The 27,790-nt window shown below is 38.0% G+C and overlaps 1 protein-coding gene across 1 annotated transcript; it reads left to right on the plus strand.

Moving 5' to 3' along the window:
• myo15b (myosin XVB) lies at nt 1-27,728 on the plus strand. The gene is made up of 64 exons (XM_056771997.1): nt 1-2,355; nt 2,502-2,566; nt 2,790-2,853; nt 3,424-3,533; nt 3,649-3,723; nt 4,316-4,409; nt 4,483-4,586; nt 4,680-4,743; nt 4,869-4,982; nt 5,066-5,227; nt 5,775-5,888; nt 5,984-6,042; nt 6,308-6,431; nt 6,545-6,640; nt 7,083-7,214; nt 7,628-7,753; nt 7,921-7,998; nt 8,217-8,359; nt 9,620-9,665; nt 9,766-9,890; nt 10,647-10,761; nt 10,850-11,025; nt 11,103-11,193; nt 13,555-13,611; nt 13,916-13,973; nt 14,303-14,427; nt 14,523-14,618; nt 14,755-14,990; nt 15,082-15,251; nt 15,694-15,766; nt 15,899-16,072; nt 16,333-16,451; nt 16,635-16,705; nt 17,105-17,183; nt 17,505-17,597; nt 17,696-17,793; nt 17,856-18,104; nt 18,194-18,275; nt 18,363-18,473; nt 18,571-18,730; nt 19,043-19,133; nt 19,286-19,487; nt 19,667-19,782; nt 19,859-19,918; nt 20,536-20,611; nt 20,715-20,833; nt 20,907-21,025; nt 21,105-21,246; nt 21,612-21,723; nt 22,067-22,454; nt 22,553-22,601; nt 22,688-22,760; nt 23,092-23,168; nt 23,239-23,315; nt 23,442-23,572; nt 23,705-23,799; nt 24,004-24,081; nt 24,202-24,298; nt 24,624-24,772; nt 25,695-25,813; nt 25,969-26,102; nt 26,502-26,635; nt 26,798-26,935; nt 27,022-27,728. Exons 1-64 carry the CDS (start codon nt 1-3, stop codon nt 27,115-27,117), a joined length of 9,555 nt encoding a protein of 3,184 aa, XP_056627975.1. The 3' UTR covers nt 27,118-27,728.
• Nucleotides 27,729-27,790: the final 62 nt, after the last annotated feature.

Genomic DNA, 27,790 nt, shown 5'->3' on the forward strand with positions numbered 1-27,790 from the left:
ATGCCTCCAGCCAAACCCCCCAGCAGAGCTAGAGGAGGAAAGAAGGTCACTGGAAAGACAGAGAAACAAGAACAAGTTACTCCCAAAAAAGGAGTCAAGACAGCATCCCAAAACCTCACAAAAACCGAAAGCGGAAAAGGTATAAAGGAAGAGACATCTGCTAAAGAAAAGACTCAAAAAGATGAGGGAAAAGAGGAGAAAGCCGAGGCATCGGAAGATGAAGAGATAGAGACCTCCAGGCAAATCGCCAGGAGAAAGCAGAATGGCAAAGCTATACCTGCTAAGTTGACAACAAATGGCAATTCAGGTATAGGGAGGACTGGAAAGGCTGGGAAATCAAAACCTCAGCAGAAAAAAATTACAGCCAAGACTCAGAACAAATCTCCTGCTAAAGGTGTGAGAAAGAGAGGTGGTAAAGTAGTGGATAAGGTAGAAGACGATTCAGAGAGTGAGAAAGCAGAGTGTTCAGAACAAGAGAGTCAAGAAGAAGCTACATATGACAAGGAGGAGGAGCCAGAGCGTGTGGAAGAGTCGGCTGAGATCGAAGTAAATGCAGTAAGCAGTGAGGAAGAACTCTTAGACCCAGACAAGAAAACTGAAGAAGAAGAAAAAGAAGAGGAAGAAAGTGAGATCAATGAGAACAACAATGAACCCCCGGAAAGCAAAGTTAAAGAAGAACCTGAGGAAGAACCTGTTAGCAGCATAGAAGAGGTCGACTCTGAGGAGGTGCTGAGTGATACCGGACAAGAGAGCGCACAGGAGGAGACCGCCGGTTCATTGATGAAACCAGGATCGCTAAACCTGACTGCTCACTTCCAAGGTCAGAAAAAGATGTTGAAATCCAAGATACTTCAAAAGAAGAGGCCTTCCAAAAGAGAGGAACCTAAAGCAGGTCCTCCAGAAGGGGTGCACCTTAAAGGAATGTCTTTGTCCAAAAGCAGAGCGGCAAAAGGTAAATCTCAAATTCTGCAGTTGGCAAGTAAAACAAAGGCTTTGAATAAGACCGTGGAGGATCAGCAGGAAGATCAGACAACAGCCGATACAAAAGGGCCCAAAGGATTGTTGAACAGAGAGTCTCGTATGCTGTTCACAACGAAAGGTAAAGGAAAAGATGACAAAAATAAGAAAGGCAAAAAGGAACTTCCAAAAGAAATTGTTGAAGAACAAAAACAAGAGACAGAGACAACTGAGCTCGAAGAGCAGCTGCCCTCAAAATCAACAGAGAGTCTGATAGCCCGCAAAAGAGGCATGGCAACCTTACGTCGCGTCTCGGGATGGATTCAAAAGAAGATGCCAAAAAGCTTCCATGTTCGAAGAAAGTTATCCACAGTCTCCCAAGCAATTGGGATTTCAAAATGGCTTCCTGCTTTGGTGGTGCAGAAAAAGAGTAGCAGCACAAAGTCTAAAAAGAACCTTATCCGACACAAGATGCTCATGAAAATGGCAAAGAAAAATGAAACTTCAGATGATTCAAAGACGGAGACGTCGAAACCCCAGGACGCCCCTGCTGATCCCCAAGACGATTTATGCGACGACCCTTGTACATCTTCACAAGACGTAGAAGAAAAGGTCAACTCGGGAGATGCCAAATTCGCAATAGTGTTGCCCCGGATGAACAAAATCGGCATGACAACCGAAGCCACTGTTACATCCACTAGCACAGGCATTGAAAACACTGCCACCACCGAACGTAAACCACCAAAGCCTGGAGCTCGCCTGGTTCTTCCCGTAAAGCCCGACTTGAGCCTTCTAAGGTCCATCAAGAAAATCCCACAAGACAGTGGCAGAACCATCATTCCGAATACTCAATCAAATGATATGGAGTCTGAGCTCAAAGTGGACAACAAAAAGCCATTAACAGGCATTAAAGATGGTACAAGTGTACTGCAAGCAGCCAAGGGTAAACTTGGAGAGTCACAACTGAATTTCTCCAAGCTGTCAATGTCGAAAACGTTGCTTAACAGTGGTGGAAGCATTGGACAGAGTAGAGAAGCGGAGATGAATCGAAGGAACGCACACCAGTCAACCGAAACGGAGACGTGGAGAACCGGAGAAAGACAAGCTTCTTTTGAGGAGGATGTGGATCGAGAGGTGGCGGAATTGATAGGGAATGGTCTTCTGCCCTCCGCTATGGAACTACACTGGGCTCAAAGGGGCCAGATGTATGGGGATCCTCAAGACTGGATGCGTCCGGAGAACCTCCTGCCACATCAGACAGTAGAGAAGCTCACCAAATGGACGGTGTATCAGGATGATGAACATGCACACACCATTCCGGTCCACAACGGCAGAGGCCGATGGGAATCAGAAGATCCAACTCAGAACATGCTGGAGGAGAGACTTAACAGCACTCAGGTATGAAATGTGCATTTCTCTGGATTGTAATAAAATTCTGACCTCGTCATTTTTGTGGACACTACCGAAGAGCCGGAGTTGTAGTGGGTTCAAGTGTGGGTGTTAAGAATGGGGGGTCTCGTGATTGACTCTTCTTTGGGTTTCAGGTAATAATGCCAGGAAGTAATGAAGTTGTGGAGGTGGATGAGGTGGAGGATTTGGCACAGCTGGAGTGAGTCATCACATTCATCACATTCATCACCTGATACACACATTCACATAGGCCAGAGGAACCGTATGGCTGTGTACAAATATGTTTTCGTACCTTTTCATTTACACTAGTTTGTCATTTCCAGTCAAAATTGAATTAAGATTGACAAACACTGACAAATCATATATCATCTTGAGTTTTGACTTAAAAGCTTTGCTTTAACCAAACTTCACGTTGTTTTTAGAGAGGTGTCTGAGAGTTCAGTTCTGCTGAATCTGAAGAAGCGCTTTCATCGCGATAGCATTTATGTACGTATTTTTGTAAATGTGTCACATATGCGGACATGACTTCTACAGAAGCCACCGCTGTTTTTTGTACCTTTGTGCAATGAAATGTCTATATAGTAATAAGTAATAAAGTGAAATCACTACTGACACTTCTTATTTCTGCAGACAACAGAGGGGCTTTATTGTCTTCAGTTAAAGGGAGAGTTTACCTAAAAATAGAAATTCTGTCATCATATATTCACCCTTATGCCATTCAAAACCTGTATGCGGCTCTTTCTTCTGTGGAACACAGATGAAGATATTTTGAGAAATCTCTCTGGGATTTTGTGTCTGTACAATGGAAGTCAATGGTGGCCATTGTTGTTTGGTCACCAACATTCTTCAAAATATCTTCTTGAAAGTGTTGAATGACATGAGGGCGAGTGAATGATGACAGAATTAAAAAAATTCTCAAGTTATAGTCTAAGGCCCTTGACATTGACTGGTATGGTGTGGTCCGTAATCCATCCTTACTCTGGTGTATTCGTTGGTTGCATTGTCCCACTAGTCTTGACTTTTCAGGCGTCTTTCTCACTTTGTTAAAATCAACAGACGTATATTGGAAATATGCTGCTGTCCATCAACCCCTTTAAACCTCTCAGTATTTACACTGAGGAGCTGAGACAGCAGTACCAGGGTAAAGAGAAGCACAATAATCCACCGTGAGTACTTTGAAAGATTGATTTCAAAAGTGTTTAGTTAAGATCGTTATTTTTGGTCATATTATTAGCAAATGATGTGTATTTTCAATGTTTATGCCATCTGCGGTGTCTGCAGCCATATTTATGCCATGGCAGATGTTGCCTTTTGCCAATCTCAGAATACAACCCAGGAGCACTGCATTATCATAAAGTGAGGAGGATTATGGGTATTTTACATTTACTTATTGAATGCACATATACAGCCACGGAAAAAATAAGAGACCATTGCAAATTTCCATTTCATCAGCATTTCTATATGTATTGTGGTCATTTCCTTCCATTGTCTGTTGACTTTCAACAAAATCAAACCTTAGGAGTGACATAAAGTCATCCAACAGCAATGTGGAAGACTGACAGCATTACAAGACACGTGAAAAGGTTATCACATAAAAAATAAGCTGAAGCTCTTCCTATTTGCACAAATATGACTGTCATATTGGCAAAAAGTGAATATGAACTTGTTTTCTTTGCAGTATTTGAGGTCTAAAAAATACACAGAATTGTTTCTGTTATTTTAACCTGTTTCTCCAAATAAATGCAAACAATATATATTGGGAAATAGTGTTAGTAGTTCACACACTAAAGAAGGAAATAAAAAAAATGTTTTATATAAACACATACTGTACCTATAGTATATTTCATAAATTTGAAATGGCTCTTTATTTTCCCCTCTGCTGTATATGCATGAATGTGAATTATTAAAATAGATATGAATTTTCTTCTATCATTTGCTATCTAAACAGTGGTCAGAGTGGATCAGGAAAGACAGAAGCTGCCAAGCTCATCGTCCACTATCTGAGTTCCATGTATCAGGGCAGGAATGATAAATTACGACAGGTACAGTTTGTCAAACCATATGGTTTTTGTAATGCTTTGATACAAAACCTCTGACATCTCACCTTCTCATTAGCCAATGGATGTTCTGCCCATTCTTGAGAGTTTTGGTAATGCCAAGACCATACTTAACAACAACTCCAGTCGATTTGGAAAGTACCTGCACATCCATATACGACAGTAAGCCGACTGCATTTCATAACTCTGATTTAAAGGGCCAGAACCATTAAATGACCATAACATGATTTCCATAAATGATCTTTCTCTTCTCAGCGGTGTTGTTGTCGGCACATCTCTGTCGAAATATCTCCTTGAAAAATCACGAGTTGTCTTTCAGGTTGAGTGTTCACTTTTTAAGTTTGTGCTTTGGTGTCTGACATATGAATTAAGTTCATTCTGTAATAAATAACTGAACAAATGTGTTGCATTAGAAATGTAAGTGAAGCATTTTTGTTCTTGTAGGCGAAGGAAGAGAGAAACTACCATGTGTTTTATGAACTGTTGGCTGGGTTGAACGAGTGGGGAAAGCAGGATCTTTACCTGCAAGGAGCTGAGACCTACTTCTACCTCAACCAGGTTTAGATAGAGCCCATGTAATGCCTGCTGTTTTATGATATTTGTCGTTTTTCTAATTTTCCAGTTTTACGTGTTTTGTTCAGGGTAGGGCGTGTGAAATAAAAGTGAAGCATGACAGTCAAGACTTCCAGCTCTTGGTCCGATGCTTAGAGACGATTGGTTTACATGCAGATCAGCTCGCAAACATTTGGGCCATTCTGTCATCTATCCTACAGCTGGGCAACATTTGCTTCAGCTCCTATGAGGTATGTATACTGTTCATGGTCCTTTTTAGCATGTCCATAGAGGAATAATGAGAAATTAGAAAATGCCCAGTCAAATGTATTTTCAGTTTATCAGATATAAAAGTATTATACTATATTCACTCAACATTTAAGGGATAGTTTACCCAAAAATGAAAAATCTTTCATTATTTATTCACCCTCAAGTTGTTTAAAACTGTATTTGCTTTTTATTTGGAGCACAAAAGAAAACATTTTGAGAAATGTCGTTTTTGTGTCCATACAAAGAGAAGAGTGTTGTTTGTCTACTGACATTCTTCAAAATATATTCTTTTGTGTTCTGAAGAAGAAAGAAAGTCATACAGGTTTGAAATGACATAAGGCCGAGTAAATAAAATAATCTTCATTTTTTGGTGAATTATCCCTTTAATGTTTCAGCTGTGGACCAATATTAACAATTATGTCATGCGTTTTCTCCTGGGGAATCTTGTACACAAATTTAAATAAACGTTGCTAAGATATGAAAAAAGCCACTCATTACAAATAAAATGTGATCTCCTGACTAAATTAGAGTGAGTCGTTCGAGGTGGCCCGTATTTTTAGTGAAGCTGAAGCTCGGAGAGTCGGGAATCTTTTGCAGGTGTCCGCTGAGGCCTTACAGACCGTCATCACTCACAGAGTGACAGTAAGAATCTTGAACACACACACACATTCATCTGTGTTCTGAATTAATATAACAGAGGTATCTCCTAAAAAGCTAAGAGTCCTCTGTCTCCACAGGAAACAATATATGACAGGATCTACTGCCCCCTGTCTGTGGAAAGTGCCATTGAATCCAGGTCTGACAAATGAATAAGTTCACATAAAAATCATTTATTCACCTTCATGTCATTTAAAACCTGCATATGACTCTTTCTCCTGTGAAACACAAAATAGGATATTTAGAGAAATGTTTCTTCAAAATATCTTCATTTCTGTTCTGCAGACAAAAAAAGTCATAGTGGTTTGGAATGAGGGAGCGTGACAGTGGTCTCATCGTGATTTTTCAGTGAGATAACCAGAGCACAAAGCTTGCGGCATACTGACACATTGCTCTTGTTGTAGAGATGCTATTGCCAAGACGCTTTACTCTGTTCTGTTTGACTGGATACTTGAACGCATCAATGAGTGGTTGATGCCCACAGAGATGGACAGCACTGTTGGAATTGTGGACATATATGGCTTTGAGGTATTTTCTCCCTCATTTTGAACTTAAAGTATTACAATGTTTAGCTGAACCAGTGACACTTAATTCTTGCCTTTGTATGAAGTCTGTAAGAACTGTATGTATTTATGTTACAGGATCTGAGTGTGAACAGTTTTGAGCAGCTGTGTATAAACTATGCCAACGAGCAGCTGCAACAGTTTGTGAACAAAGCCCTGGTGGCACAAGAGCAGGTCAGCGTGTGTATTCAGAGCAGTCAGGATCCCTTATTATAAAGAAAAACATGGGGAAATACTGGAAAATATAATGCAATATGTTAAATAATACATTTCCATGTATTGGAACCAAGTGTTTATTTCTAATGAAATTGTAATATAGATATACTGTATATTAACAATATATGCATAATTCAATATTTTATATATACATCGAATGATTCAATCACTACTTTTCACAGTTATTTTTTTATGATTTTTCACATGTAATGTAAAAACTGTAATTTTAAACTACTACTACAGCTTTTTTTCACACGTCTTTGAAATACAATAAAAAATATCAAATTACAAAAAAAGACATTTACAAGAAAAACTTATTACATTATAAATTATATTTTATTACAGGATTTTTTTGCAGTGTTGACATTGTTTGTGTTTGTTGTATATGTGTTTATATTAGGAGGAATATAGTGCAGAGCAGATCCGGTGGTATCCAATAACACTGGAAACATCTCATGGCTGTCTGGATCTCATCTCGGCACGGCCGTATGGAATCCTTCGCATCCTGGATGATCAAACTTGCCTTCCTCAAGTAACGAAACATTTTAGCTTTAAAAGCTATAGAAAACATACAAATAATAAATATGTACATAAAATAGTAATCATTTCAGTGATTCACCTCCTGTACTGCTAGACTGCAGCTCAGTGATGGATTTAGAAGTATTCAGTTTAAGATCACTTATTTACATTACATTTACATATCCTATACATTTTACATAGGTATTTGCAATCCCCAGGGATCGAACCCACAACCTTGCGATGTAAACGCAATGCTCTAACCACTGAGCTACAGGAAAGCTTATATTTTGTTTAAATATCATAAAGTTTCCACAAAAGAATGACCCGGTCTTGTTTCAAATGCAAATAAGTCTATTCTACACATGGATTTGTGGGCAGCCTTAATCTTTTTTTCTATGGCTCTAACTCCTTTATTCTCTGTTTCAGGCCACAGACCATACATTCCTGCAGAAATGCCACTATCACCATGGCAACAGTCCCCACTACTCCAAACCCAAAATTCCCCTGCCGGTGTTCACAATATATCACTATGCCGGTGCTGTCACTTATCAGGCAAGCAGTCAAGCTTTATTTGAGGATTCACAAAACTGCTTATTCAATGTCCGCGTCATAGTTCCGACAGTTTAATCTTTTTAATGTTTGCGTGGAAATAATTTATAGATTTCATATTTAGACAGTCCTCTGTGCTTTTGTGGCTAAAATTTGTTTTATTTCACCAGGTTCATAACTTTCTCAACAAAAATCACGACCAGTTTCGACCTGAAGTGTTAGAGCTCTTCGCTCACAGTAGGTTACAGGTAAATGAATCTCAACGTTGCTCATGAAAACGCTCATCACACTGATTTTTGATGGGTCAGGGTGCTAAGAAACATATTTTATGTGTTATGAATATTATATATTCATGAGACTGTTTTGTCACCCAAACACAATAAAGAATTGATAAACAACATATGTCATTTGCAAGCTTTAAGTCCCATTAAGTTTTAAAGGAGGATTGTGTTTATCTTGTGTGTAGATGGTGTCGGGTCTCTTTCGAAAGGTACAGGAGCGTTACATCCAGCAGAAAGAGCTGGGAAGAGCAAGAGGACGCAGTCAGATGACAACTGTGGCTTCTCACTTCCATCAGTCACTTACAGAGCTCACCACACGTTTAGAGAGGTCAACAAATATCACTTAAAGGGCAGTTCACCCTCCAGTTAAGCATTTGTATGCTATGGTAATTCTTGTATCTAAATATTTTATGCAACTTAGGTGGGACAGGTAAAATTTATTTTTAGAGATGAGTATGGCTGAAATAACACAATAATGATTATTGATGTAATTAATATGATTTATATAATATGAAAAATTATCTCCTCAACAAAACCTGAAACAAAACAAAAAAACTGTAGGTTGAGCTCCTCTCCTTGACAAGAGTATCAATAAAACCTTGAGTTTTTTTTTTTAAACCTTGTTTTGTGTTGCACCGTTTCCTCAGATATTGTCTATTGATACTGTCACCGAGGAGGCCGGTCACATGACAAATAAAGCTGATCCTGATTGGTCCTTTTGTGTGCATTCAAAGTTATGATAGGACCTTAAAGCATCAAATCATAATTCGATTTTGTGGATAGAATCTCTTTGTTTTCTTAAAAAAGTCCCGAAATGCACACATTTAAAAAAAACATAGCATAATGTAAATATGTTGTCACATAACAAAATCTGTGAATAACTAAATTTTGACCAAAATGTCAGATAGAAACGTATTATAACCTCTATCTAACAGCTTTCCTGTAGCTCAGTGGTAAAAGCACTGCATTAACAACGAAAGGTTGTGGGTTCGATCCCAGGGGATTGCAAATACCTATGTAAAATGTATAGGATAACGCAGTGTAAGTCGCTTTGGCGTCTGCCAAATGCATAAATGTAAATGTATTATTCTAAGGCGACAATTTACTCACACGTGAGTTGTTCCAAATCAGAATAAATGTAATTGTTCTGGTGAACACAGAGAAAGATATTTGGAAGAATGCTTGTAACCAAACTGTTCTTGGGCACCATTTACTACCATAGTAGGAGAAATGGTAGTCAAAAGTGCATCAGACCTGTTTGATTTCCTACATTCATCAAAGTATGTTCTATTGTGTTCAACAGAACAACAAAAAATCGTAATACATTTTTCCTACTGTGGTTGCCAAGAACTGTTTGTTACAAGCATTCTTCCAAATATCATTCTCTCTGTTCAGAACAAAGAAATTTGGAACCTCAGAATAATGCCCGACCTTGTAGTACTGTGGAGTAAATAAACAGAATTCAAATTTTTGGGTGAACTGTTCCTTTATCTAACATCTAATATCACATTTATGTAAATACAAAATAATTCTCGTACAATCTTCTGAATGAACAGACTTCTGATTATTAATTCCTTCTATATTTCAGGTCTAAAACTACATTTATACGTTGTTTCAAGCCAAACTTTGTTAAGGTAACCTCATTAGATAAATATAAACATTTTATATATTTTTTTCTATATTCTTTTTTATGGACCTTCTCTAGCTCAAGGTTTGGTGTGTTTGTTGTTTCAGCTTCCAGGAATATTTGATGTAGATTATGTAACTACACAGCTAAGGCATGGAGGAATACTGGGGACCATTCACATTCGGAAAGAGGGATTTCCTATTCGCATACCCTTCGATCTGTTCATGGAGAGGTACAACAATATGACAGAATCCAGAACTATCAAATGACAAACATGAGTTTAACGTTTGCTCATACTTGAACAAGTCGCTAATTCGTCTATCGTGCAGACTTTAATACTATTATCATAATAGGCAATTCGATTTACTATTTTCTGGACGATCAAACATGTGAGAAAATGTATTAAATAGATATATTAAAGCCACATGTTGCATCTCGCCCATGGACTTATAAAGAATACCTTCGCAGTGATGAAAATTTAAATTATGTCATCATTTACTCACCTTCAAAATCAGAATAAATGTATTTGTTCTGATAAACGCAGAGAAAGATATTTGGAAGAATGCTTATAACCAGACAGATTTTGCACCCTATTGACAACCATAGTAAGAAAAAATACAATGGTAGTCAAAAGTACCCCAGAACTGTTTGCTGTCCTACATTCTGCAAAATATCTTCTTTTGTGTTCAACAGATTTTTTCCCTACTATGGGAGTAAATGGGAGGGTGGAAACATGTCCAGTTATAAACATTCTTCTAAATATCTTTCTCGGTTTCCATCAGAACAAACTCGAAGATGAATAAATTGTGACAGAATTTTCATTTTTGGGTGAAGTATCCCTTTAAACCCATTTACAACACATCAGCAACTGAAAAGCAACGTCCAAACAACCACCTTCGCAATTATGAGAAAAAAATACTTCTCATGGTTATTAAACTAAACCTTCTCTTTCTTGTAAAAATGTACAATATTTCTGTCTTATTTCAAGATATGGGGTGTTATTAGCCCAAAAGCCCGCACACTCGACCTGTAAAGAGCAGGTGGTATGTTTGCTAGAGACTGTAGGAGCAGAGGAGAGCCAGTACCAGCTAGGACTTACAAAGGTACATCAATAGTATATTTAACACTCTTAGTGTTATTTGACGTTTCTTGGTGCTGAACCTACCCACCCAGTGTTTTTTTACTATTTAGGTATTTATGAAGGAGATTCTATACCAGCGGGTGGAAGATAAATGGAGCAGTACACAAACATGGGCCGCAGTGACCATTCAGAGGAACATTCGAGGCTTTATCTGTAGACGCAACTTTCGTTTCTTTAAGCAGAAAGCTATTGTCATCCAGTCCCATATCAGGGGCCACCAGGCCAGGTATGTGCAAAGAATATGCAGTGATTTGTGAATTTGAGATGATAAATCAAACGAATGTTGCCCTCTTTCGGTTGCAGGAGGTACTACAAGAAACTGAAGCAATCCTTCACTCAATTCTGGGCAACCATGATGATAACAAGAAACACCATTAAAAGACGTCAATGGAGGGTGAGAGTCTTTATACCTCTTTCAGTTTTTTTTCACATATACAAATATATGATCGTTTGCAAGGTAACCAAGACCACTTCTTTAAAAATATGATGTATGATGCAGTAAATTTCAGCCCCACTCCTGCACTTTTATCAAATAATTATTAAATAAATCATACAAATGTCCCAGGAAGTAAGCAGACACTTCAAACAAAAATGTGTGAATTTCATTTAAGACTGCAATAAACGATTGGATCCAAGGATCCATGTGTCAATCACTGCTTTGGCTTTATACATGTCATAAATATTATGTGTAAGATCAGAGTGTAAACTTACATCAGAAGTTATGAGTCTTTATTTTATGTATGTATTTATTTCCTTCTTTGAGAGGACTTTGGACCCATTTGTGAACTTTCAGGAATTCAGTTTACGCCTCTTAAATGTTTTTGTTTTGTTTCCTATTACATGCCAAGAACCTCTATAGAAAAAAAACAGTGTCAAGCATACATTTTTAATGTTACTGTTCCAATAAAGTTTTATGTCAAATTCATTTTCTGACCGCTCAGTTTAGTCCTTTGTCCTTTTGTAGTGAAAAGACTAAAACACAGTTATGGTGCGTCACAGAGTGTATAAAACACATGTCATAGTGAGGTGAGCTCCACCCTCTTACCTGCTCTTTCATCTTTGATCCCACCAGCCCTTGATTGCCCCAGTCTCTCTCTCTCACTCTCAATCTCTCTCTCGGTCACTGTCGCTGTCTCTGTATCTTGGATTTAAAATCCTGCTGTTTCATGTTGCTGGTAAATAACTTCTATGGGGCTGCATTTGGGTTAATATCGTCCTAGGTAGGTAATGTTTAATATCATTTATCCATTTTGCACATAACCGAATAGCTTAAAATACAGTATTTAGGGGAAGCAAGTATAATGATTTCAGTAAACAAGGTATATGTCAAATAATGTTTGCTAAAGATTTTAAAATTCAGATCTAAAAATGTTTGGTTTATATTTTATTGTATACATTCTTTTTGTTATTCTATTTATTTTTGACATTTCAGAATTACAGTTACGTAACTGCACAGTAAAAGAACAGAATTTTTATATTGCCCCCAAATTTGCATAATTAAAAGATTTTTCTTCTGCAATATAAATACTTTTTACATACTTCATACTTTTTTATAGTGATCCCCAAAAATGAAAATTCTGTCATTATTTACTCACCTTCGAGTTGTTCCAAATCCGTATAAATGTATTTGTTTTGATGAAAGATATCTGGAAGAATGCTTATAACCAGACAGATTTTGCCCCCCATTGACTCCCATAGAAACACTTTGTTGTTTTGTTCAAAACAAAAGAAGACATTTTGAAGAATGTAGGACACCAAACAGTTCTGGGGCATATTTGACTACCATTGCATTTGTTCCTACTATGGTAGTCAATGGGAGGCAAAATATGTCTGGTTAAAAGCATTCTTCCAAATATCTTTCTCTGTGTTCATCAGAACAAAGAAATTTATACAGATTTGAACAACTCTTAAAGTGAGCAAATGATGAACGAATTTTCACTTTAAACAGTATAACATTAGTTTCATGTTTGCTGAACACTTTCTGGCTGTTTAAACTTCTTTATCTAATAAACAAAACACAAGTTTTGTCTAAAATTTTGTTCAATTTCAAGCATTGAAGCATGCAATAGATCAATCTTCCTATACATAAATTCAAAGTGTTCAAATGTTTGACTGGTAAAGTCAGTTTAAATGATCCACTAAGTTTCATAACCAGATACTTTCGTTTTTTGGGCTCTTGTTTCCTGCCATTGTTTATGCAGTTTGGACTTTGTCCTCCTGAGCTGTCAAGTAGTCTGCTGTTAAAGTGATTGTAGTGTTTAATCGGTGAGACTGGTTTGAGATATGATCCTAGCAATGCATTCAAGCGGTTGAGCGGTTTTGTGTGGGTCTGTTTGATTTAAAAAGCAAAAATATCTGATTGAAAAAAAATGACAGATTTCCTTGTGTTCACTGGGGTCATTTCAGCCGCCATGGAAACATTGATACACAAGACAAGAAATGTGATTAATGCAGTTAAATTAAATGAGCAATAAACGATAAGATAAAGCGTTAGGGAAGGGTTTGGGGTGGAGCGAGTGGAGGGAGGGTCTTCGTTGGATATAAAAGGCACCCAGCAACTAAGAATAGTTCTGTTTACCTTTCATACGATGCCATGGACAGGTAAAAGGACAAACAAATGGGATAGTCTCTTACAACATAAATGTTTCATTGTTTAGTCATGAGAGGATAAAGCAAATATGTGATTAGACAAAAGGTACTGTTAAAGACATTGCATTTTATAATGCTAGATTGTTTTTTTGTGTGTTTTGATAAGGAACATACAGCTAGAACCAGTGTGAAACAGGTAGAAAAACCTACATCTACCGAGATGGTGAGACACCATATGTTTCTTACTGTTTCTCATTCTTGTTTTTGATTTTCTGTTGGTTGTGTTGATATTTTTGTGCTACACTGTAAGATAGATTTTTTTCTGTAACTAACAACCCTTTCACACATAGAGGTCACTACAGTGGATATCTAAAGTTCTCTTTAAAGTTATTATTTTGCACTCCCTAATACGAATAACACCCCAAAAAAACATCCTGACTGAGGTTGTCATGAATTACATTGTTGCTGTTCACATTGTTGCAAAATTTCATTTTGATGTTCACATATATATTATGTGTCTTCAAAAGGATGTGGGACTATTGGAGATCCCGGCTGATCTGGCGACCAGATTACGCAGGGCAGCAGGTGAGGGCTTCGGGTTTATATCTATCAAGATTTTCAAATAGATATATTGGCATGGTTTAATTATTATTATATTACAGAAAGAGACTTATTAACAAAAATTTTACTAGTCAAAACTAGTCTTATCAATGCACATGTTAAAATAATATATTTAAATTAATATATTATAAAGTGTATATATAAATAAAATTATAAAGGAATATATTTATACAACCGTCTCTCACTCAAACTCAATGTTTTACATTAGGTTTAAGACTGTTTCATCTGCATGTATAAAAAGCTTTATGCAGTGTTTCTTTCTTTTCGCTAAATTTTCCCATGATGCCTTGCAGGACGACCACAAGGATCAGGGGTCACTGAAGTGGCTCCCCCACAGGTCAAATCACAACACAGCCTCTCACTTCCCCTAGGCATCGACAACCATCCTTTTTCTAAATATGCCAACACAGTCTTGAAGGTATACATCACCATCAAGGTTTCTTTAATAATCCATTGAACACAACATCCATTGAAATCAATTTCTTGCATTTGATTTGTGATGTTTTCTTCCAGGACGGATGGTGCCAACCAAAAGGCTACCCGCTTCATAGACCTTTGACCTCTCTGGACCCCGAGGATGCCCGAACTGCTTTAGAAATCTACAAACTGGTCAGTTAGATGCCTGAAACATATGCCATTGATTTAATGATTGTATTAGATGTTAGGTCTGTAAAAAAAAGATGTGTGGCCAACATTTTGAAAGGGACTAATCGCTGTAATAGCTTTCTTGTTTTGTGTTTTTTAGATCCTGCGTTTCACTGGGGACTCAGATCTGAATGGGTGGGAAGAGCAGATGTTGGGAAACTACATTGTGGAAAAGAGCCAATCTCAGATCAACATCAGAGACGAGGTTTTGGCTCAACTGGTGTTCAACACCTGGGACGGGGAGAGAGAGGAGAGCGCCCTGCGTGGCTGGTTGATTTTGGCGTGCTGTCTGAGTGCCTTCGCACCCTCTCCAGCCCTGGAAAAACCTTTGCTCAAGTATGTCAAACCTGATGAACGTAAAGGAACCATAAATAAATGGATTTCAGTTCTCAGATCAGACAGATGTAAACTGTTTTGTGTTTGTTAGGTATGTGTCAGATCAGGGTCCAGGAGAATACCGGTCTTTGTGCCAGCACAAGCTGCTCACCTCCCTCAAGCTTCCCGTTCCTGCCTGTAGGCAGCACCCTCCTACACAGCTCGAGTGGACGGCGAATCAGAGAAAAGGAAAAATGGTAGTGCAGGTCAACACTTTTAATGGTGAGGATGACAGTGATTTTGAGCCAATAGGCTACATCTGATAGGTGGAATGATTCAGAGGTTCTTGGTGTGGCACACGGGTGTCTAGGATGCAGTGTAAACATTAAATGATATCATAGTCACGTGTGCCTTTTATAATTGATTTGAGTAAAGTTTGGTTTTCTTTTATCGTGTGTATAGTGGAAGATTTTATAGATATTTGAAGAGTTTGGTTCCAAAATGAGATTACTCAGTTTAAAATAAATCTTTTTTGTTAATTTGCATTCCCATTATCAAACTGCAGTTGGTTTGTTTTGATTTACGCCATAAGAAATAAAAAAATACATCACAATAAAAACAAGATTACATTATAAAACGCATGATTTTTGAAAAAATAATAAAACGGAGATATCTCATTTTGGAACCAAACTCTTAATTTGTTACCAAACATCTTTTTTGTTAGATGAGCGGTTGACATTGGAGGTAGAGTCTTGGACCACTGGGGAGCAACTTGCTTCTTGGCTTCTAAGCTACAGGTAGCCAAGATGAAACATTGTCTATTTTTTGTGTGTTTTTATAATGAATAAATTGATTTTATTTCTTTAAATACAGTACATGATAATGTTTTTTTTTGGAAGTCCTTTGAAATTTTTATTCGTTTTTGTCAGGAGCCTATCTGAAGCTACACAAGGCTGGTCTGTATCTCTGCTGGCTGGGGAGGGCTGGACTGATTTGGCTGGCTGCGACTTTGTCATGGATCTTTTGGCTGGAGTGGAAGCTGATGTGCCCCTGGCTCACCCACCTGCACAACCCGATTACCTCTTTAGTGACATGGGTGACAGGTACCATATTTGTTGACATCCTTTGCAAACCATTTTAGTTCTCATTATGCTTCATTAACGTGCCATGATTTGCTAATTGGTCAATTTTAGGTTGTAAGTGGGAGGGCCATTTTCATTCTAGTCATTTGATTGGACGAAAAATTGCGCAGTGCGGGATGAGTCATCAATATTTTTGGTTCTGTTTTATGGAAAATATGTGTATATCAGATGGCCTCCAAGCTAATAGGCATATGCTAAAAGCCACAAACTTTTGTTATTAGGATGATGACCACTGACTTGGAGGATTTCATACCACCTGCTCCATCAATGCAGGCTCCTAGTCTCCCGTCTTTTCAGGCATCTCCATGGGACACCCACCAACCAGCCTTCACATCCCAGGGTGAGTAAGCCAGAGCTGCTATAGAGAGGCAGAAAATTCTATTATTGTTCTGTTGCGGGATGATTATGGAGATGAAAGAATACAAATAACAGCTGGGGAGTTAGCAACTGACACTCCTTGTTGAGTAAATAATGTTCAGTGTGAGCTTTGTAAAGGACACCGCTGTAATAATGCATCTTTTAGGATCACAAGGGCAACAGATCGATTCTTACGTTGATGACCTTTTTGATCCAGTGTTGGATCACGGTCCTCAGGTCAGTGGCATACATTTTTTTGTGCAGTTCTTCATTAATAATGTACAATGTTTGTTGATTTGTCAGAATTGTTTTATTTAAAGGAAATTGATTTTCCACATAGAAATACATTTTTATTGATATATTTTGGTGTATTTCTTTCATAGGCACGGTTAAACTAATAACATAAAAGTATTTGGACATTTTAAGCACATTTAATGTCCTGACTGCTTAACCACGTGTTTCTTCCTAGATTTTGTTGTTATAGGTTACAGATTCAGATAGGTTCAATAAAGTAGCAAATATTATATATCTTTGGCACTTATTAACTCTGAGACACATATTGTCTTTTATCTTTAAGGGCTGGACTGACGCGTGATTATGTGCGTTTTTATTGAGACCATTGCTGTGTATTTTTAGGACTTTGAACGAATGGCCATGCTGAATCGAAGAATGAGAGGCGCAGGGGGAATGATGCCTGGCATGTACACTGGAGCAGGTACAGAGCAAATTTTATATCTCTGGTTAATGCTGCCTGTTCGATTCATGTTTATTAATGCTCAATTTGCCACGCCTCAAGCCACACCTCTTTTAAAACACAAGCCTGATAACCTATAACAATTTGTGGGTTACAATTACAAAATGGTTTAAAGTAATGCAGAAAATTTGTTTGAGACTGTTGGATCATTTGGAACGTGACCAGTGGTATTGTTTATTAAAATAAAGCAATACATAAGACCACAAAATGCGAAAGTAGAGATCATCAAGCACGTTTTACAAATCTTTAACTTACCACCATTAATGCATTTTCTTAAATTAGGAATGCAGATCAATCCTGCCATGGCTGGCTATGCTGCCACACCAATGATGCCAAACATGATGCCCGCTGCATCCATGATGCAACCCATGCCATGTAAGCAACCCGCTGTCTGTTGTCCCCTCCTTATGCTTTTCCAATAGCATAATCTGTTGAATTTTGACCCTCTTCTTACTGCTTTTGTTTGAATATAGCCATGATGATGCCAACTCCTATGCCAACACCATCTGTCGGCCCACAGCAAATGGCTGCACAACAGCAGTCCTTTATAAATCAGCAGGCTCTGCTCCTGGTGAGTCAAATATTTTATATGTCATATTTGATGTTGTTTGTTAATATCTTATGTTCTCTCAGGCTCAGCAGATGACCATGCAGGCGATGAGTCTGTCCCAGCAGCAACAGCAGGAGGATATTCGTAAACGTCAGAAAGACTCACAGAGGTCTTCCCCACGGCAACGGCGCCGCTCCCCTCCCCGCAGACACGCACGCTCACCCTCACGCTCGCCCTCACCCTCACCCTCACCCCGCCGCTCCTCGGAGAGAACCAGCACTCCGAGTTCCAAAAAAGCCCCTGAGACCCTTCCAAAGCCCCGCCCCCCTGAGGTAGAGCAAAGTTTCCCCTGAATTTGTATACTGTGCATACAGTACTGGATAATTCACCTCAGAATTAAATATTCCTTGTATTTTTTAAGGTTCAGCCAGAGAGGGAAGATATTAAGGCACCGGAAGATATAGGTTCCTTTCAAGATAAGAGAAATTTCTTTCAAAAGATCGGTGAGTAGACGATATCAAATCAGAATGCTTAAATAAGCAGCGTAATTGAATAAAAGACAAGATTTTTACAATCTTTATTCATATCAGGTACATCAGAAGCGCGTCCAAAGCCCGCCCCTAAGGTTGCTAAGCCACTGATCTACTCTAGTCCCCCACTAGTGAGCCATCCAACTTCACCTCCTCCAGTAAAGAATGAAGGTCAGACAGTTTTTAAGATGATGATGTGTTACTACAGTACATAAAGTTTCTGTTTGACATGGGTTGAGAAGCTCAAACCTTTTTTTGCTCTACACAGTCCAACCGCTCCCACCACCTCCTATAATAATACCAGAACCTGAAGCCGAACCTCCAGAACCCACATCTCCTAAACCAGAACCTACTAGTAAAATTAGAGAGATTATAAAAAAATACCAGAACCGGCCTGCTCCAGAACCTAAAGCCTTCGAGCCTGTCAGGTAGGCAATTTAAGAAATGAAAGTCAACATGATATGAAATTCAATTCCATTTAGTTTTCCTGATCATTGTAAACCTGTCCACATTATCAAAACATCAATAGTCTTTGTCGAAATGGAATACTGTAAATTGATCTTGCTCTGAAGTTACTTTCATTTTAACTGATGTCACCATGTGCTGCAACATGACTCCAACCTCTGTCATTCCTGAATTCTTGTACATATTGTGCTAGGCAACCTATACCTTGACACTAATCTTGGTTGGTAAACAGATGGCATAGTGTTGACTAATCTTAACAATGAGGATCTTCATAGGGTTCCAGCCAAGCATTTTGTGAAGAAGAATAATCCGAAAGAAGAAGCGCTGGCCATTCTCAAATCAAAGAGTCCCGTCGCTCAACCAAAGGTACAAGATGTTGACCTGAAGTGTTTAAGTTTACATTCAAATCTCAAACTTCACTCGAAACATGAACACGATTTCTGAAATTCTTTAAGAGATAAGAAACATCTTAGACGTCAGTAAAACCCTCCATTTGTTCTTCCATGTAACTGGTGCAGAAACAGTGGAATGAGACGCCTCCTCCACCCCCTGAGTCCCAAGGCCCTCGTGCCATCTCCAACAGTATGAGAGAGAAACAGCTTTCACTAGCGGATCTCTTCAGTTCTCAGCGATCAAAGGCCCCGCCTCCTCCTCCTAGTCACACCCCTTCCCCGCCCCCTAACATCCCTGACCCGCCACTGATGCCTGCACCTGGACTTAGTAAGTGATGTCATTTGTTATTCTCCATATTTTCATGAATTTATCAAGGCATGACCATATTACAATGTTTGTCACCACAGTTTCATCATATAGATTTTAACACAGTAGATTTAAAGTAAACTGATCGCTTTTATGAATACAGTCCTACAATTTTATCCCGTCTCTGTGTGTCTCTGAAGATAACTTTAGCAGAATGGCAGAGGAGGAGAGTGTTCGGTCACAGATGCACAGATTCTCTGCCAGTGTCTACTTTTCCTACTCCAGCATGCCTGGCAAACTCTTCCTGCGCAAGGAGGTAAAGCCAAGAGACGGACAATTTATGACTCCAAGTTTCTATCTTAGTTACACGTCTCATTGTATTTGTGTTCCAGTTGTTCTATCCCAAAGAGAAATTCAACCATCCGTACACCCTCAACTTGCTCTGCGAACAGGTCTGTCATGCATGTTACGTGTTTTGCTTACTGGGAATAACTTTTGAAATATTAAAGTCCCCGTGAACCGTAAGTTGCGATCGTTTTTCCTTTCGTACTTTGACGCACTTCTGAGTGAAATACAATTTCGAATGAAAAAAATAGTAGCCTTCGTATTTTTTCTGCGAATTAATTGGATGTATAAAAATAGCTGTTGACTGAGCAGCAGACTGACAGGGGATGCTCTGCCCCAAGACGCTAACATACGTCATTTAAGATGGAGAGTCATTGCAGGAAGGAAGTGCATTTTCAGATTTTAACAGAAAATTATGGGGGCACAAGATTTTTAAAAAGAGAATAAACCACATTGATAAACTATTTATAATAAACGCTGCAATTTTTCATGTAGAAATAAGCATTGTCATTTATTTAGTTCACTGAGACTTTAATGTTCTTTTTTATGTACATAGATAGGGTAAAAGTTAAAAGTTAGTTTCAAATAATAATGGTTTGGGCTATTTCAGTATTTTTGGATTAGACAGAATTAAATCGTCTTTGGTGTCCACATAATTTTGGCCATGCCTTTAACAAGGACTATATTCTTGGATTATATTCTAAAGTGAATCTATTCGTCATAGATCATGAGAGACACTTATTCAGATTCCTGTCTGAGGATTTCACGTGAGGAACGGCGAAAAATGAAAGACCTTTTGGGTATGACAAATGCTGTTTAATGTCCTAAAATAAATTCACAATGCAATAACAAATTTAATACAAAACTTTGTATAATTCACTGTGTCCCGTTCTACCTTACCAGCGAACTTTCACATTGGAACAAGCATCAGTACTCTTGAGGACGTTGGTATGAAGAAAAGGATTGTCATGGCAGCAAGAGATAACTGGACCAATTACTTTGCCCGTCTCTTTAATGTAAAGGTAAAAAAATATATTTCATTAGTTTATTAGTTTGTTCAGAAGTCTCAATCTTCTTGTGCTTGTGTGTGTGCAGGTAGGAAACAGAGGAGATTCTCAAATTCTAGGAGTCTCTCATAGAGGAATTAGACTGCTGACGGTGGCCAGAGCTTCAGGCATTAACCCCAAACATCTGAAACTGCTCCACAGCTACAGGTAGAAATGTCACAATAAACAGGCTTTTTTTCACTATAGTGAAAAAGTAAACATGTAAACATGGGTTATTTTTGTTTAGCTATGCACAGGTTCTGTCAGTGCAGCAGAAAGGAACCGGAAAGGTTATGTTCTCATTGACTAATGAGGACCTGGAACTTCATTCTCCACAGTCTCCTCAAATCGTTGCTGTGATCAATCTCTTTCTCATGGAACTGATAAAGGTTCAATTCCCTCCTTGCACTTAAATGAATAGGTTACCACCCCAAACATTCTGCCATCTCTTATTTAACCATGATTTGTTTCGAACCTGTTTGTGAATCAATTTTCTTTGGAACACAAAAGAAGATATTTTGAGAAATGTACACACACGTGAGAAAGAAAGTTATATAGGTTCGAAATGACATTAAATTGAGTACTGATGAAAACAAATGGCATGACTACCCCTTTAACTTAAAGACGACATCATTTCAGAAGAATCCTTTTTATGTTCCCCAATCTTAAAGTGTTTTTACTTGAATCTGACCAGACACTTTTCTTTGCCATATTTATTCTAAAGATTATAATTAAATCGATTCTCATTTTGCAGGACTCAGATTATTTGATAGCTGTAAAGAGCTATGTGACCGATGAAAAGAGCCTGTTGAGCTTTCAGCGAGGTGATGTCATCAAATTACTGCACATGGACGGACTTAAGGATGGTAAGAATTAATGACATTTGTGAAACATTTGCTCGAAGCTGCTGTAAGTCATTTCTGTGGTTGTAAAAAAATCCAGAAATTAAAACCATTGGAGACCATTTAAATTTGTAGTGTTTTGATTGGGCAAGTTCTTATTGTCTTTAGAAAATCTCATAATTTTCATGGATTTCTGTTATGTAACAAAGTCATTTTATACAGTTTACAGCAGCTTTGGAATAAAACAAGTAACAGGCAATGTTTATGTATTGTTCAGACATGTATGTTTGTGGATGGAATCTCATTAATGTAGATCGGTAAAAGTAGTAAAACATCAAAGGTGTTTACTCATTTGGTGTCCCTTCAGGATGGATGTTTGGTTCCACTGGGGGTCGATCAGGACTATTTCCCGTGGATGTCACTCAGCCCTGTGCCCCACCAGACTACCACAGCAGCAACATGGAGAGGCAGCTATACAGGAGGAAGAGTATGAGACTCACTGGCTCCTCCCCCAACGTACCAGTCAATAGCTACGCCCCCAACGTCCCAGTCAATGGCCCCGCCCCCAACATCCTAGTCAATAACTCCTCCCTCAACATCCTAGTCAATAGCTCCTCCCCCAACATCCCCGCTATGCGTGCAGTTTCAGTCGGCAGTGAACGCAGTCTAGATAGCTCATCCATCCGGAGATCTGAACCGGACCGTCAGCAGTATGCCATGACTGAGTTTGCCAGGAAATACTTTGCCATCACCAGGTGAGGACTTTGGAAAATTGGCTAGAACCAGACTTACGAAAGATAACTTACATAAACAAATTTAGAAAATAAAATCTCTGTCTTTCACTTTATCACAGTCATTCTAATAGTGAAAAAAGTCTGAAGGAGATGCTTGAACACACTCAAGTATGTATAAAGCTTTTTTTGTCTCTCCATCTCTTTAAACTCTCCATCGACTTTAAAACTGTTTTATCTTTGTTTGCTTTTATTAGAATCCCATTCAGGAATCGCTCATCCTTTTCTCAGACAGTGATCTCAGTCGCCAGGGTGCTCAGAGTTTCATGGGTGAGAGAACTATAGCTACACATTCAAAACAAAGTACCAGACACACTGTGTTGGTGCGAGACAAATTGATGTAGAATAAACCCAGACAGGCCAAGGGTCAAAACGTGGTCAGGTGGTCCTCCAGTTTATTTTCAATTATAACAGCTTACAGTATTGTACATTATATTGCAACTTATCAAAATAAACATATGAACATATACTTAAATATTGCATTGAATAGAAATTTAAAGACTATAATGCCAGAATTGGGCAATGAGGACAGAGCAGCAATGTAATAAACAACAGATATTATAAATATCATGTGTTTATGTGTTTTATGATCTCTCTTCAGTTTTGATGCAGTTCATGTCGGATCAGCCTACAAAGAAAAATCAGTCGGAAGGCGACTGTGTGAACTTCATTCTACATGTGAGATTTATCTCCTCACCTACTGCATTGTTCTTTCAGAGATGAGATCTGTAACCTTGTTTTGCTTTAGCTGGGGAAAGAAAAGGAATTCCTCAGAGATGAGATCTACTGCCAGATCATCAAGCAGACCACCAAGAACCCAGTCAAGTGAGTTCATGTGTACAGTATTCGTAAGACGTACAAAAAATTGTCTGGCTGCATGGTTATGTATGTTCGAATTAATCCTTGACAATGTTGTGATAACAAGTTTATAAATCTCTTTGCTTTGTGTAGGGAAAGGTGTACTTGCGGTTGGCGTTTGCTGAATCTGGTGACCGGATTCTTTCCCTGTTCCAGTACACTTCTGCCATATTTCACTCACCACCTGGAGATCATCATGCAGGATGCTAACCATCCCTTTCAGGGTACAGTGTTCACCTCCAGCAGTTTCTGCTTAAGAGTTTTTTTGTAATTGCACAAGAATCCAATGTGAAAGGAAAGTAACTGGCTTTCCTAATATTTAAAGAAATGGTTTTCAAGTGTGGGTTTGCATTTAGAGCTGGCAAATACGTGCGAAAAGAATCTCAGGAGATCCCTAAATTTTGGAGGACGTAGGCACATTCCCTCCCATTCGGAGATGGAGGCTATCTTGGTGAGTAAAAAGCACCAAAAGACTAAAGGGTTTTTTAAAGGAGGGGGCTTTTTTCCAAGCACATTTTCAATTTTCAGGGGCATTTTGCCTCAAGCTCCTGCTAATTTCTGACCCTGCTTTAATGTAATTATATATTTTTATTATATCTATAGTGTTGTCTTTAGTATCTTTAATTATATCTCAGTCTATTTATATATTTTGCAGGCTGGCAGGAGCTCTCGACGGCTGCCCATCACTTTGCCTGGTGGAAATGACTTTCCCTGCAAGATTCGCAGCTTTAGTGTGAGTATTGCCCCACTTTCAATTTTTCATTCTCTTACCAACATAATTGCACAGAATCAACTGATCTGACATGAATATAATATGTTTGTGTGTCATGTGTCTTCTATGGTTTTTCTATAGGTCACATATGAGGTAGTAACAGACATTTGTGCAGAGATGGGCATTGGGAATCCAGCAGAAATTAAGGAATTTTCCATCTTTGCTACTAAAAAAGGAGGTGATGTGATCTTTGTTGTTCTTATTCATGGATGATTATAAACACTTTATCTACCTTTATTTATATTTTTTGTAGCACAACTATAGCTGTGGATATTATGTTGAAAATAAAAACATATACATATACAATAAATCAAAGCTATATTTTAGCATATTCAAAGTGGTCACCCTTTCACTGGAATTTGCTAAATCGTTCTCTTGGCTTTTTATCATTTAGGATCTTTAATTCTCAACCTTGATAGCTTTTTAAAGAGTTTTGATAGAATTTCCATTCATTCAATACTATAATGTATTCATGATCTTCATGTATCATCTACTTTCTTTAGCTAATCTGACCCGCCCAATTCACTCAGATGAGTATCTGTTTGACTTCCTGTTGGATGACGGCTCGATCTCCCTCTCTTTTAATCGAATAATCTGGAAACAGCCGCTTCACTTTGAAAACGACTTTTACGTGGAGTTCCACTACCAGCTGGTACCAGATTTTCAGTTTTATGTGAAATATCAAATGCTTAAATTAAAAATGTAAACTTACTTAAAATGCATGCAGTCTATGCCATGAATAATGGCTTTATGCAGTTATATTAAAGGGGTCAAATGACATGGATGAAAAACTAATATTATTGTTTGTTTTAGATGTGATGCAATGTGTATACAGGATTTAAGGGTAAAAAACAGGGTATTTTCCACATACCTTGCATGTTTGTATCTCCTCTGTGCCCCGCCTCTTTGAAACGTGAAGATTTTTTACAAAGCTCATCGCTCTGAAAAGCGAGCTGTGCTATGATTGGCCAGTTAACCAGTGCGTAGTGATTGGTCGACTATTCCAAGCGTGTGACAGAAATGTAACGCCTCTTACCATATTTGGAACATCAGTTTCCAAAGCAATTGTACTGACAGGTACGCATATCTTAGCGTATACATTTGGGCGGTCTTAGTCAAATCATCCTACGAACTGACGAAGATTTGTGGGGTGTGATTATACTAGGCCTTTCAGGCAGGTCTGGGTGGGCAATCGCCTAGATAGAATGCATCTTTTGTTCCGACACTTTAATATTTGCAATTTTACGTGTCTAATTCATGCATGGGTACCTTCCAAAGACACAGAAAAAACCCTTTACATGGCTTCAGTAGACTGGGAATTTCTATATTGTATTATTCAATGTTCACTTAACAAAGTCATGTTGACCTACTGCCTGTGCAAATAAAAGCAAGAAAATGTTTTTTTACATAGAAGTTTAATTATAACACAAACAATACAGTATTTAAGAAACTAGATAATGTTAATTTAGATTTTATTAAATCAAACAAATCAAAAGGTGTTTTGGTTCAGAAGTAAAGTGTTACATTTTGTTGCTTTTGAAGTATGTTGGATACTGAGTATTTATGACTTATAGCTTCTGGCTGATTATCTGGCTGGGAAAGTATTGCTGCCCAGCTCCACAGTCTACCAGCAGGTGGCTGAGCTGACCGCTCTTCAACACCTCACCCTTGGACTGACTCAGCCACCCACAAAGTAAATATTTATCTCTCAAGTACTCTGAATTCTTATCTTTCCTAAATAAAATTGGATACTGAGACACGAAAATATAATATCATTGTTAAAGCCTTGATTTATATCTGATGAAGTTATTTGGACACTCATATTTATTCATTAACAATGTTCATTAGTCAAGAGGTAAAACAGTACCTTCCCCAGTTGGAACTGGTCAACCCCAATGACGAGAGGCTTCTCGCTACTATACGGGCACAGTTTTCTGCATTTGGCCCCCTCAAGAATATTGATGCCAAAATTTGCTTCCTGAGTGAGTAAACAAATCTGTCGAAATGCGTTTTAAAAATCCATTTTTTATGAACAGCCCTGTTGAAATAAAAACTGTTCAAATTCCAATGGTTTCCATTATGAACCGTTAGCTGTTCACCGTTAAACCATTAAAAAATTACTTTATGTGGGCCTAGATAGTGTATTTTGGGTCTATTTCATTTCACTATTTTCATTCTGTTAGTTCCTATCTGCCAGATAACTTCCCACCTATAGAACCTCATCAGAGATCGACAGAAACCATTAAAACCAAGGCAGACCCACTGAGTCAACTACAAGCAATACAGTTCCCAATAATTTCTGCATGTTTCAGCAGGGAATTGTTTGTATTCGTTGTCTTATGCGTCTTTTCTAAACCAACTTTTTTATCCTTACGTTCCAGAAAGTGTTAGTTCACTGCCACTTTTGGGATTTAATATATTTACCGGTCAGAAAGTAAGTCATGGCAGCTGTCCTTCTCCCTGCCTGATCGCAGTCAACCATGAACTTATCTTGGTCCTAGACCCGAAAACACAGGTACAGCGATGATATTCAGTTTATAGGTTCTTTCTTGTAAGCTGGAATGCAAATGTTTAATTTTCATAACTAATTTAGCACTAACATGTGTGTTAATCAAGTTGTTGTTGTTTTATACAATAACCATCTATCTATCTCATCAACTATCACAAACCATTACAGAACACATGCTTGAGCCTGTCTATGGAGGATGTGCAGTCCTTGCGCTCAATTCGGCCTAAGAAAGATAAACTGCCAACGGTTGAGGTCAATTTTAGTGGCCAAACCCAGCCCAAGATCATCACTTTCCACCTGAAGCAGGTACGTATGTAGAAAAGATTATTTTATAAATAATGAGAGCAAAGTTTTTTTAGGCAGAAAAATGCATTTATTTTTATTTTTACCAGGCGAAAGAGTTTTGCCACACCGTTGCTGTGATTATGGAAGAAGTGGTGAAAGTCTCTCCGAGCAGCTTACCCAGTCGGGCTGGAACCCCACATTAAACAGCAGATATATGCAAACATTCCTTCTGACAAAAACAATAGAAACTTCCAGAAATTCAAATGAATTCATTGTTATAATGGAATTGTATAGGTTTAACTGGAAACCATAATTGTCTCTGTGTGGGTCTCTAATGTGGTAGGTTATTGGTGGGATGTTCTGGAAAATGGTAAACAGAACACCATTAAATTGGTAATAAACATTTTGATTTTTGAATTGATTTTAATGGTAAATTTTGGTTTATTATAGTATTTGTAATGAAAACCAAAAGAATTTTTGTATATTTTATTTCCAGCATGTTATCAATCACACAAAATGCTCCAAAATGTCGCCATATGGAATAAAAAATATTATGTTTTGATAAAAAAGTATAAACGTTTACATGGCTACCCCATGTTTCATTTGTTAGAGCAATAATGTTGTTTGCATATCCAACTTAACAGGCTGATTTATTTAATTATGTAACCATTTGTATAGAGCTATAGCCTATTTTGTATTGTGAGTTTGTATATGTTGAATTATTTGCTTTCAAATCAATGAAAATTATATAATATATGGACGTCAAACTATTTAAACTATGCTATTAAAGTATAACAATGTGTTCTAAATTTAAGCGTGCCTTTGTGTTTCAATCGAAAACGACGTGTTTAACCTCTAGACTAAGAAATACGACAA

Source organism: Triplophysa dalaica, chromosome 17 (assembly GCF_015846415.1).
Source record: "Triplophysa dalaica isolate WHDGS20190420 chromosome 17, ASM1584641v1, whole genome shotgun sequence".
NCBI lineage: Eukaryota > Metazoa > Chordata > Actinopteri > Cypriniformes > Nemacheilidae > Triplophysa > Triplophysa dalaica.